A 12,955-nucleotide genomic window follows, 5' to 3' on the forward strand; every position below is an offset into this window, starting at 1 on the left:
GGGTTCAATCCCTGGGTCAGGAAGATCTCCTGGAGAAGGAAATGGCAATCCACTCCAGTATTCTTGCCTGGAAAATCCCATGGATGGAGGAACCTGGTAGGCTACAGTTCATGGGGTCACAAAGAGTCGGACATGACTGAGTGACTTCACTTTCACTTTATGTCTCTTGAATGACCTCAAATGGTATCTCAACAGAGAGGTACACAAAAGTGCATGAACCAGCCTGTTCTAGCTGATGCCATAAATGAAATCAGTTTTAAAATGAGGAAGGGGGGTTCACTATTGCTTACTGCATGAAATGAATTCTGACTGCTCCCTTTTAGTGTTGGGTCCCCTTGGGTCAGAGCTTGGTGCTAATGAAGCAAAGGTCTCCATCAGTTGGCAAATAATCTAAATTTATGTAGATTATTTGACAGCAACCAGCTCAAAGGCAGGGCTTCTCCCACTGGTAATTTCACCATTGCTGTAAGCCTGGATCCCTCAGGACCTGTATGGATCTAAGGGTTTGACAAATTCTAGGCACCATCACTTGTTCCATGGTTTATATCTCCAAATTCCTTTTTATTCATTTGGCTGGATTATTTATGTAATTTATGTCACTGCCATAAATTCTTTGCCTCTTTTGCCAATATAGACCTAAAATCTGTTAGAAATATCTGGAAATTAGGCTTGATGTAGCCAAGGATCATAGACTGGGCTTAAAATTACACCAACCTCAAAATTACCGTCCTAGATTGCTTTTCCAATAAGTACCCTAAAAAGCAGAATGGAATTTTTAGACCCATCCCAATTTGTCTTCATATTTACAGAAGATGGGAATGGAGGGAAAAGACTGTGGCCAATCTGAAAGCTTTCTGAAACACTAACCACCTCCCACTTCTTTCATTTTTAAGTTTTATTAGTTTTCTTGGCTGCCCTGGGTCTTCATTGCTGTGCATGGGCTTTCTCTAGCTGTGGTGACTTCTCTTGCTGCAGAGCAAGGCTCTAGGGCTCACGGGCTTCAGCAGTTGCAGGCTCAGTAGCTGTGGCACACAGGCTCTAGAGCGTCGGCTCGGTAGTTGTGGTGCACGGGCTTAGTTGCCCCTTAGCTTGTGGAATCTTCTTGGACCAGGGATTGAACCCAGGTCCCCTGCATTGGCAGGTGGATTCTTAACCACTGGACCACCAGGGAAGTCCACTCACCTCTTCCTGATCCTGCCTTTCAGCCAAAACTTGGAAAGGGATGTGCTCCTTCTAACTCCATTCGCAACAAGCAGAAGCAGGGGACCCTGTGTCAGAACAACTTCTAACCCGAGCAGAGGTGTCCCCACCTCACCCTCCTCCCTGAAGTCAAGGAGGTCCTTACAATCTGCCTCTTTCAAAAGTGTGAGGGCTGAGTCCTAGACACAAGGAACCAGGAGCCTGAGTCCAGTCGGGCTCTTCAAGGTGCATGGAGCCTCACCTTCAGGACATACATCAACCGGTTCTCAAATGAATGCCCAATCTTCACTGCGCTTACCAAGTGAGGATAAGATTTGACAATGCTGTCCATCTCTTTGTGAATCTGAAGTGTGAAAAAGTAAACACAGGGGCATTTAAAAAATTTGTTCAGCTCTAGATGGGTATCTGTGAACTTTATTTTGTTGATCTTAATGATTTTTTTATAGTCCCCTAACCTTGGGGTTGACAATATGAAATGCTTAATATTAAGCAACTGCCTAAGAATCCATGTCTATGATTTTCTAGAGAAAAACACATTTGTCCACAAAATTATAGTCCGTTAAATGAGAGTAGAAACACGTATACAAATACTGCTTCAAAAGTGTGGCCCTTTGCACTATACTAGTCTAGGCTGTATATTGTCACCCTGCTTATTAAGTTATATGCAGAGTACATCATGAGAAACGCTGGGCTGGATGAAGCACAAGCTGGAATCAAGATTGCTGGGAGAAATATCAATCACCTCAAATATGCAGATTACACCACCCTTATGGCAGAAAGCAAAGAGGAACTGAAGAGCCTCTTAATGAAAGTGAAGGAGACTGAAAAAGCTGGCTTAAAACTCAACATTCAAAATAACTAAGATCAAGACACCCAGTCCCAACACTTCATGGCAAACAGATAGGGAAACAATGAAAACAGCAACAGACTTTATCTTCTTGGGCTCCAAAATCACTGCAGAAGGTGACTGCAGCCATGAAATTAAAAGATGTTTGCTCCTTGGAAGAAAAGCTATGACCGACTTGCTGCTGCTGCTGCTAAGTCACTTCAGTCGTGTCCGACTCTGTGCGACCCCATAGACGGCAGCCCACCAGGCTCCCCCGTCCCTGGGATTCTCCAGGCAAGAATACTGGAGTGGGTTGCCATTTCCTTCTCCGATGCATGAAAGTGAAAAGTGAAAGTGAAGTCGCTCAGTCGTGTCTGACTCTTTGCGTCCCCATGGACTGCAGCCCACCAGGCTCCTCCATCCATGGGGTTTTCCGGGCAAGAGTACTGGAGTAGGGTGCCATTGCCTTCTCCGATGACCGACCTAGACAGCATATTAAAACCCAGAGACATTACTTTGCCAACAAAGGTCCATCTTGTCAAAGCTATGGTTTTTCCAGTAGTCATGTATGGATTGAGTTGGACCACAAAGAAAGCTGAGTGCCAAAGAATTAATGCTTTTGAACTATGGTATTGCAGAAGACTCTTGAGAGTCCCTTGGACTTCAAGGAGATCAAACCAGTCAATCCTAAAGGAAATCAGTCCTGAATATCCATCGGAAGGACTGATGCTAAAGCTGAAGCCCTAATACTTTGGCCACATGATGAGAAGAACTGACTCATTTGAAAAGACCCTGATGCTGGGAAAGATTGAAGGCAGGAGGAGAAGGGGACAACAGAGGACCAGATGGTTGGATGGCATCAAGAACTCAATGGACATGAATTTGAGCAAGCTCCGGAAGTTGGTGAAGGACAGGGAAGCCTGGCATGCTACAGTCCATGGGGTCACAAAGAGACAGGAGTTAGCAACTGAACTGAAGTGAGTCTAGATAACCACCTAGGGCCCCATTTAGCCAAGATTCTTGAAAGAACTCCCCTCCTTTTTTTTCATCACTTTTCCCATCAGTTAGGAAGAAAATTCAGCATGTACTATAAATATGTATAATACCACACAAGTATATTATGTACATTATAAAACAAAAAATAGAAACAAAAGTTGTTACATTAATAATAAATTCAAATATATGTAGAAATATAAATAGAAATTGCAACAGTTTATTCCTCCATTCCAGTGGACTATCTTGCTTACACCCCACTGTACAAGCACTCCACTTTGGAAGTGATTCTTCTAAAGACTTTGATCTCTCAATTGAAGAGCTGTAACAAAACAAGGTTATGAATGCTTTTATTTGCCTTCAGGGATAAAAAAAAAAGGGTTTGCTTTAAATGGAATTCATCCACCTTAGTTGTTCAAACTTTTTGAGGGCTGAAATAAAGAAATAAATGAATTTATATTTAGACCTTAAATTTGAAAGAAGGAGCTTTACAGAGAAGGAAAGTGTGCAATCAATACAGAATAAAATCAAGCTTAAAGGGTTTATCAGACTTGCAGTCATTATGGCAGACTGAGCAAGAAACTCGCTCTCAAATATATAGGCAAGCCAGATAAAATACTATGAAAATGAGTCCCAGACAAATTTAAAAGCCAAAAAAAAAAAAAGGAAAAATTGTGCCAGAAATGAAGAGAGAGCAAGCTAACAGAGTACAGGACAAAAGGTGAAGCCCCAGGGCTAGATATCCGTCTTAGGTTCTGAGGGTTTACAGCAACCAGGAAGAGGAGTAGAGGGCAAAGGACCCTGCCTGGAGCAAGGAGCAAGTTCCAACTTGAGAGCTGGAAAGTGGTAATTATGGCCATGAAAAGGGCCTGGAAACTCTACCCACCGACCCTAGAAAGTGGAGCAAAAGCCAGATGCCTGCCTGAAGTTATGAGAGGAGAGTTACTCAGGAAAAGTTAAAACAACAAGCTGTGTCCAGACATGGGGTTGCAAATTCACAGTGCCAACACAAGGGGAAAGCTTACCCACAACAATAACAAAAGTAACTGCCACCACAACAATACGCACACAGGGTCTTAAATTAGAAACCCTGGCAGAAACAAACAGGAAATTCCCTTTAGAGACCTAAGAAGGTTCAAGTGATTGTGGGATATGTGCTTGTAAAAGCTGTTTTTACAAAGAACTGAATACGAGTAGCCTTCTGCTGCAAGCCAGATGACAATGATACCTCAAGTCAGAGAACAAAATTGAGTGGATAGGAACGTGAGGATCCTGCAGCAGTCAGGTGAGGGGATGGTGTTTCCAGAATCTTGGGTGACATTTGCAACCTGTTAGCTCAGCTCGGGAGTGCCCCGTGTTAATGAGGCTATCGTCACGGGCTGGATCCCTGTGTGGGCCTCAGCTCCATTTTCGTCCATGGCCCTGGACTGAACTCCTGACTTTATCCAGCTGTTTTGCAGATGTATGTCAGTGGTCACAAGAGGGATCAAGGGGCAGTGTGGCCAAGTGTACACAATAAACAAAGCTACTGACAATCCTGGGAAAGAAGTGGAAAAAAAGCTTGGGGAAAAAACCTCATCTGAAAGAAAAATAATTCAAAGTATATGCCTCATGAAAAGCATGCCAGGAACTCTATCTTTGGATATATATTCAGCCATAGGAAACAAAATACCAGTTTAGATTTGGGGTTTGTTCCTGAGTTAGTAGAGAATTTCCAGACTAAGGAAAAAAACATTAGGGGCCTAAGAAAACCATAGGCTACGTGATTCAGTTCCATTCCAGTCCTTCTTGGTTCTTCAAATTCCAATATTACATTAAATTATTCTGCTCCAAATTTCTTATTTGAAGGGTTGGCTTACCTTGAAAGTCATTTATATAAGTGATTTCTAACTAAACACAGCACCAACATGTATTATGGAACAAATACACATTATAAGTAGTCATGATAAATGAGTGGAAATATTTGGTTAACCTTGGAAATAATCACTTGTCTATTTGCCTGGGATAAGTAACACTTTAATCTGGGTGAATAAAGTACAGGGATTCTGGTGGAATATAACAAGGTTGAATTACGAGGACTGAAAATGGTTGCAATTACTTCATGGTTTTCTTTGAGGGGTTGCTTAAGAAAAGAAGGATGCATGTGGGAGTAAATGTTCAGTTTGCATTTCACTCTGCTCTTAGGAGATAAACAACCCAAGAATCAGAAAGAAACTGAAGTGTACACATTTTAACCCCTCATTGTAGGCGTACTGTACTAGGGACTAACACCTCCTGGAAGTAAGGAGAGGGGTTACAAAACCCAAAAGGCCAATGATCTGATCTTCACCTGCTTTGAAATACTTACATCTTCCAGGGTGTGATAGGCCCCATAGTTAAAGCAATTATTGCTCAGTTCTTGACGTACATTGCGTTGTAGCTGTTGGTGTTCACTATCTAAAACGTTCTGAAACAGACATGGCAACATTACAAAGTGATTCTCTGGGGGCAGAGGTTCATGTTGTTTCCACTCTTCCTTGGGATATGGGCTGGCCAAGATGGCAGCACCCTCAGCACACATATCAAGCAGCACAAACGTCAAGGTATAAAAGGGGGTCAGATTTCTTCCCCGTATCTATAAAATCTTACTTCTTGGAGCCCAACGTACAACACCTCATTCAAAACTCACTTTCTCCCTGGAAGCAACATATGTGCCATTTGGTTATTCTATACTATGAATTCTCTAGACGTCAGCCTGCATCTGGTATCCAGTGCCTCTGAAATACCCAGCTTGGGAAACCATTCAGAAACAAAGAAATTCTTACAACCACTCCTACTTTGAAGGCTCCTGGCAGATGTCTGTGACATGTGAGGATGATTAATAAGCTCACAGCTGCTCACACCATCAGGAAACTCCCAGGCCAAATCACCAATTAGCCCACAACCCACCTCGGTGAAGGAGAGAACGTGAGCCAGACACTGTCCTGCTGTTCAAATACAGCTCGTGAGGCTGGTGTCTGACTTGGGCAGTGACGCTGACTCTGCTAGGGGCTGCTGGTAACATTCTCCCTTTCACCAACCACGCTTATTATTTATTTTTGCCCATGCCACATGGCATGAGGGATCTTAGTTCCCTGATCAGGGATTGAACTTCTCCCCCTTGCAATGTAAGTGTGAAGCCACTGGACCAGCAAATAATTCTCAAAGGATATTTTTTATGACTGGCCTTCAGCACCTCCCCACCAGCACACATTCTATTCTTCCCTCTTGACTTCAAATAAAAAAAAAGAGACTTAATACTTGTGAGATAGCTATGACATACCATGCACTGTTAGATATTTTATGTACATTTAAGCACTTAATCTCAATTAATCGTATGAAGTAGATATAACTATTACCATTTTACTGATGAAGGAACAGAGTCTCAAGAGGGTAACAGTTTGTCTGAAATTACACAGCTAGTAGTTAGCAAAATCAGGATCTGGATCCAGATCTGACTGGTTTGCCATGTAAGCCCTTTCTAGCACAACATGTTCCTCTAACAAGTCACTGCACTTTACTTCCATATACCTCAATGTCTTTATCTGTTCAATGGAGAAGAATGAGGCCAGAACTTGAAAATGTTCCAAGTCCACTCTGGCTACTTGGTCCTATGCAAGACCAGTGGAGGGACCTTGGCCTACCCACCTGCAGGTCTTCAATAGCCACTGAGTACTCTAAGCCATGGTCCTCCAGGAAGGATTTGACTTCCTGCAGACTGAAAGAAGGGACCAGGACATCTGCAGGATGACCGAGGGTAGAGGGAGATTTCCACAAGTCGAGCTGAGGAGAAAAGAAGTAAAACCAGGTTAAAGGATAGTTCAGGTAAAAAGCACAAAGAACTCATTCTTCTAGAACAACTGCCAAAAGCCTGGGTGGTCCCTGAGAAGCTGAGTTCTGCACAAGGGCAAACTTCTGCCATTGCAGTTTTATCTGGTCAGGCCTGCCCAGCAGGCAACACATGGCAAAGCTCAAGGAGTGACAAGTCAATGGCAGAAAGATGAAGCCCTCTGCTAAGGACCCCATCTCCCTGGAGAGCACTTCCCCACCAACTCTCTCCATTGTATAAAGACATGTTGATTAATATAGGATTATACACAGAAACTCTTCAGGAATAACAATGCCAGTGCTGCAAGAGTCTTCTCCCACCACGGTTAACTGATACTCAAGATAAAGAGAACTAGGTACCTTAAGGTTGTCTGAATTCACTAGCCGATTGAGTTTGCTGATCTCATCTTCATTTCTGATGTTAATTCTGAAAACTTGGTGCCTGGAGAAAGTGGGGGGAAAAAAAGCAAAAGATAATGGTAAAGCTTTCAGCTGGCAAATAAACCCCAGGCCTACTATCCCAGACATAATGAAAGGAAATGGTCTAGTCTTTGGTTATAATATATAGCCACTAAAAATAAGGCTACGTGGCAAATATGAAAAAGTGCTTATGGTATATAACTTTCAGGAAAATATTAAGTGAAAGAGCAGGACACAAAATTGTATGTATGCCATGACTGTAAGTATGGAAAAAGCAGATGCATTGGAAGAAAAACAGACAACGGAAATATAGCAAATGCTGACAGTGCTTATGTTCGGGTCATGGGATTATGGATGACTTACTTTTTTCCCCTCGTATCTGTTTTCTGTAATGTGGTCATATTACTTTATAATGAAAAACATATATATTTTGCAGAAAGGAATGTTCCTGAGCTACACGCAAAGCTAACTCAAGACACAAAGAGGCACTTCTTCACTGTCAAGGTCTAGGACTGAAACTGGCTGAATGTCCACGCTGGAAAGAGCAAGGAAAGAGAACAGACCTTCCATCCTGGGAGGGTTAGTTATTTTTCCTCTTACCAAAGAGGGGAGAGGCTGGGTGCTCTCCAGGCCCTTCCAGCTCCGGAATCCTACACAAATGCATGGTGCTGGGGCTGAATTTGGGATTCATCCCCCCAATGGGGCTCTGACAGGGCCCAGAAGGAAGCTGGCCAGTCCCAAGCCCCCCTTTGTTGTTCGTCCTGCACTTGTTTCCTATACATCATTTAGCTCCCGCGGCAGCAGCAGGGGTAGAGGCCCCCGAAGTCCTGTGTGTGGGTGGGAGAAGGCCAAGCCTGAAAAGCTGCCTTTGTGCTCTCAGCCGGCTCAGAGAGCCAGGGGAGCCATTAGGCCGTTGCTAGGTGACGGCCCGAATGAATCGGCACTCAACACTGTCACATGCGTCATCCCTTTGACACAAATGAATGCGGGAAGAGCTGCTGGAGACGGCTGTGGGCTGAAGGACCTGTTGACAGAGAAAATGGTTCTGTCACAGGGAGCTAAACGTGCAGCCTCACGTGGCAGATCAGCATCTCCTCATCAGAAAACCGGTCTAATCCGGATGAACTCTCAGAGCTTAACTTTGTTCTGGGAGCTTCTGGGGGGTCTCCAAGGGGTCTGGTCTAGCCTCTAGGGAGGTAAGGTCCGCTGCAGAGTTGCTTCCGTTGCAGGCAGCAGATTTGAAGGGAACGCCATTGCTGAAGCCTCACTTTCCCCCTGCTCATCTGGTCTCCACAGGGTCCTGGGAGGTGGGCAGCCAAATGCATCCCATGGGAGTCTCTGAGCCCACAGTGGAGAAGCCACTGGCTGGCAGGTATCAGCCCGAACCTGACAGACTTGCTACATATTGGACTGCAGCCCTGGGAAGATGGGAAATCAAACCACCATTTCCCTGATACAGGCAAGCAGCCTTGCAAAAGTAACAGGTTTAAGACAAAAGGGAAACCCTTCCTCCTAGCTGAGTACCAGGACCTATCTGTAGAACTCATGCTCTGTCACAACCTGTCCTCAATACTCCAGAAAAAGGGGCATCTTAAAAATGGGTGTTCTGCCTATTTGCAGGGCAGCAATGGAGACACAGATATAGAACAGACTTGTGGACACAGTGGGAGAAGGGGAGGGTAGGATGAATGGAGAGGGCAGCATGGAAACATACATTACCAAACGGAAAACAGACAGCCAGTGGGAATTTGTTGTTTGACACAGGGAGTTCAACCGGGACTGTGTGATAACCTAGAGGGGTGGGATGGGGAGGAGGCGGGGTGGAATGGGAGGGAGGTTCAGAGGGAGGGGACATATTATATCTATGGCTGATTCATGTTGATGTATGGCAGAAACCAATACAATATTGTAAAGCAGTTATCCTCTGATCAAAAATAAATAAAATTTTTAAAATGGGTGTTCTGAAAAGTGCCTGTGCACTGGCATCTCTGTTAGCAAAATGAGGCATTGGTAAAATACAGCATTGACTAGAGTATCACAAAGAGAACAAGGAAGGAGAAGGAATACGAAGAGAAAAAAAGGAACATAAGAATAATGGGCTCTTAAGAATATTAAAACCATGTTACACATTCATCCACAACATGTGCTTTAATTCTCCCAAAGTGGTAACTTCACAGCAGAACTTTCATACTCCTGGGCACAGTCCACAAGGGAGTACAGGGAATCTAATTGGCCCTGATGATGATTAAACTCACAGCTCATTTCATTACATCCTAATTAGCCTAGCTCCAAAGGATAAAGACACATCTGTAACATGCAGACAGGCAGGGCGGAAAAGCTGGTACAGAATAGAGTCTTTCCCCACATGTCTCTCCTCCGTCTCTCCCTCCTACACATTCTTGGCTCCAGCTTCACTCAAATCCCAAATTCACCATACGTTTTGCCCTCCTATGCCTTTGCACATGTTGTTTCCTCTGCCTGGATATCCAGCCCTTTTCTTTATCTGCCTAGCCAATCTCTCACCCAGGCTTTAGGACCAACCTTCATCACCCATAAGGTTTTCCTCAACCAGAAAAGACAATGTTAAGGACAATCTTCAGATGGCACTAAAAACTGGCAGGAGGCAGGGAGGATCTAACATTATTCTCATGAACGTAAGTTCATCCATACCTAGAAGCAGAAAAAACGTAAGTGGGTGCCAGGTGAAGGGCAGCCTTTCTCTTGCCCTCACCAGCTTTGTCTCTATTTGGAAAATGCACCCTGCGAGTGTGGGTGGTGGAACATAACCTATCTCCACCATCTGGAAATCTTTTCAAAGATTTAAGCTCTTTCTGAAGATGGAAAATTGGCCTGGGGAAGGGGACATGCTGGGGTTTGCAGGTTGCCATGTTTACCCTTCCTACTCCACACAGGTAAGTGTTCCTACAGCTCTTCTTAACTCTGGTGCTCTCCAATACCCAGACTGGCAGCTGCTGCCAACACAATGGTCAGTGATCCACTCTCAGCATTTTCACACTCATCCCATGTGCTGGACAGTCAGTAGTCACCTTGGTTCTGAGGTTCTATCCCTCCCCCTTTCACCATGTGGGTGGCCAAGCAGCACGTTCTTTGCGCCTTTCTTACTTGCCTCCCCAGCCAGTCTTAGAAGCCACCACATCTGAGATGATTTCATGGAACTCTTAAATGCCTACCAGTTACTGCCAATGCTACAAGTTCTGCAACTATTTCCTGTTCTCTGCCTGCTGTACACCTTTAGGCATCCTGGCCACCATCCTATCCTTAAGATGAGTGGAGCCCAGGAGAGAAGACACCAGCAGAATGAGAGAGACTGGGGAGGTGGGTGAGTTAGGTGGAAGGAGCAGAGACTGGGGCTGGTGGGGGGATGAAACCATCGCCTCCATCTCCATTGGCACTGTTGCCCCTACAACCCAACCTGCTTCCCGGCTATCCAACCACTCGAATGCTCAGAAATCAACTTCCCCTGGCTCTAGATGTTCACCAAGTTGGGTGTCTAGGCTATGTTTATGGACCTCAGGAAGAATTCCTCCACCTTTGCTGGTTTCCCTACTATAAGGCGAGAAAGATTTGAGAAACCTATATGCAGGTCAGGAGGCGACAGTTAGAACTGGACATGGAACAACAGACTGGTTCCAAACAGGAAAAGGAGTACGTTAAGGCTGTATACTGTCACCCTGCTTGTTTAACTTATATGCAGAGTAGTACATCATGAGAAACACTGGGCTGGAAGAAGCACAATCTGGAATCAAGATTGCTGGGAGAAAATCGATAACCTCAGATATGCAGATAATACCACCCTTATGGCAGAAAGTGAAGAGGAACTAAAAAGCCTCTTGATGAAAGTGAAAGAGGAGAGGGAAAAGGTGGCTTAAAGCTCAACATTCAGAAAACAAAGATCATGGCATCTGGTCCCATCACTTCATGGGAAATAGATGGGAAAACAGTGGAAACGGTGTCAGACTTTATTTTTGGGGGCTCCAAAATCACTGCAGATGGTGACTGCAGCCATGAAATGAAAAGACACTTACTCCTTGGAAGGAAAGTTACGACCAACCTAGCTAGCATATTCAAAAACAGAGACATTACTTTGTCAACAAAGGTCCGTCTAGTTAAGGCTATGGTTTTTCCAGTGCTCATGTATGGGTGTGAGAGTTGGACTGTGAAGAAAGCTGAGTAACGAAGAATTGATGCTTTTGAACTGTGGTGTTGGAGAAGACTCTTGAGAGTCCCTTGGACTGCAAGGAGATCCAACCAGTCCATTCTAAAGGAGATCAGCCCTGGGATTTCTTTGGAAGGAATGATGCTAAAGCTGAAACTCCAGTACTTTGGCCACCTCATGTGAAGAGTTGACTCACTGGAAAAGACTCTGATGCTGGAAGGGATTAGGGGCAGGAGGAAAAGGGGATGACAGAGGATGAGATGGCTAGATGGCATCACTGACTCGATGGACGTGAGTTTGAGTGAACTCTGGGAGTTGGTGATGGACAGGGAGGACTGGCGTGCTGGGGTTCATGGGGTCGCAAAGAGTCAGACACGACTGAGCGACTGAACTGAACTGATGACACTATTGATTAAAACTGTCTGCAATTTGCTCAGGCACACAGCACTTTCTGTGTAAGCTCCTATGGTAAGCACTCCAGAGCCCAGCCAAGCAGTATCAACCCAGGTGTCCACTGCATTATATGAGAAATCTGTATCTTGAGAAATAAAAGTTTTTTTTTCAGCCACGTGAATAGATGCAGCAGGAGCCTGAGAGCTTTATGCGTCAGCCCACATAGCAGCAAATGTAGTTATTACACACTTACTGCTGAGCTGCCTGTGGAGAAATCTCCTTCCCTTACCACCTGTTATGCCTAAGCGCTCTGAGCTATTTGGCAGTAGAGACCAGGTGTGAACGGAAGTCATCACCATAAAAATTACTCAATCACACATAAGTAATTACTTCAATAAACAATCTCAAAGTCCCTTTAGCCAGATAGTATAATGGAGAGTTAACTAACAGATATAGACAAATCAGTTAGATATAGGATTCTTTCTGGAGATTGTTGTTCAGTTGCTCAGTCATGTCCGACTTTTTGTGACCCCATGGACTGCACTTGGGTTTTGCATTCAGAGTTCCAACTCCCCTGCTTACCAGCTGAGTAGCCTTGGGCAGGTTTCTTAATCTTCCTAAGGCTGAATTTTTTTCATGTTTAAATTGAGGAAAATAACACCCCTGCCTGGCAGAATTGTGTGATCCAAAAGATAATGTACGTGACAGCTCTTTGCAAATGGCAAAGCATTATGCAGTAATGAGTTATTAGAATTCAATCTTCCAGTAGGGTACCACAGCATCCTTTCATCTCTCCTACCTCCCAATGTCCTCTCCTTTGTAAACCAAAAGGCATTCCACGTGGAGCACATGTGCCTGTGCACGCGCACATACCGAATGAACAGGTGTACTGTTGCCTTTCACAGCTAAGGCTAAGCAAGACCCATCAAATCTCCACATGCTAGATGCTACCAAGAAGGGTCTGCCAAACTTAACCGTTAACAGGAAGGTGAAGCCAAGAAGCCTGTGACCCAGGTTTTCCTCTAAGTATGGCATAAACTGGGCTTCCCTGGTGGTTCAGCGGTAAAGAATCCACCTGCCAATGTAGAAGCCTCGTGTTC

At 44.5% G+C, this 12,955-nt stretch overlaps 1 protein-coding gene across 2 annotated transcripts in view; it reads right to left on the reverse strand.

Moving 5' to 3' along the window:
* The window catches only part of LOC102270897 (carboxypeptidase A5), an 89,115-nt gene that overhangs the window by 58,275 nt on the left and 17,885 nt on the right, over nucleotides 1–12,955 (reverse strand). For both annotated transcript variants that reach the window (XM_070369229.1, XM_005905279.3), the window contains exons 4-7: nucleotides 7,226–7,307; nucleotides 6,686–6,820; nucleotides 5,367–5,465; nucleotides 1,442–1,543 (exon numbers count right to left, since the gene is read on the reverse strand). In XM_070369229.1, coding sequence (XP_070225330.1) covers nucleotides 1,442–1,543; nucleotides 5,367–5,465; nucleotides 6,686–6,820; nucleotides 7,226–7,307 — 418 coding nt within the window. The remainder of the gene's footprint in view (nucleotides 1–1,441; nucleotides 1,544–5,366; nucleotides 5,466–6,685; nucleotides 6,821–7,225; nucleotides 7,308–12,955) is intronic.

This window comes from Bos mutus, chromosome 4 (genome assembly GCF_027580195.1).
Source record: "Bos mutus isolate GX-2022 chromosome 4, NWIPB_WYAK_1.1, whole genome shotgun sequence".
NCBI classification, from domain to species: domain Eukaryota; kingdom Metazoa; phylum Chordata; class Mammalia; order Artiodactyla; family Bovidae; genus Bos; species Bos mutus.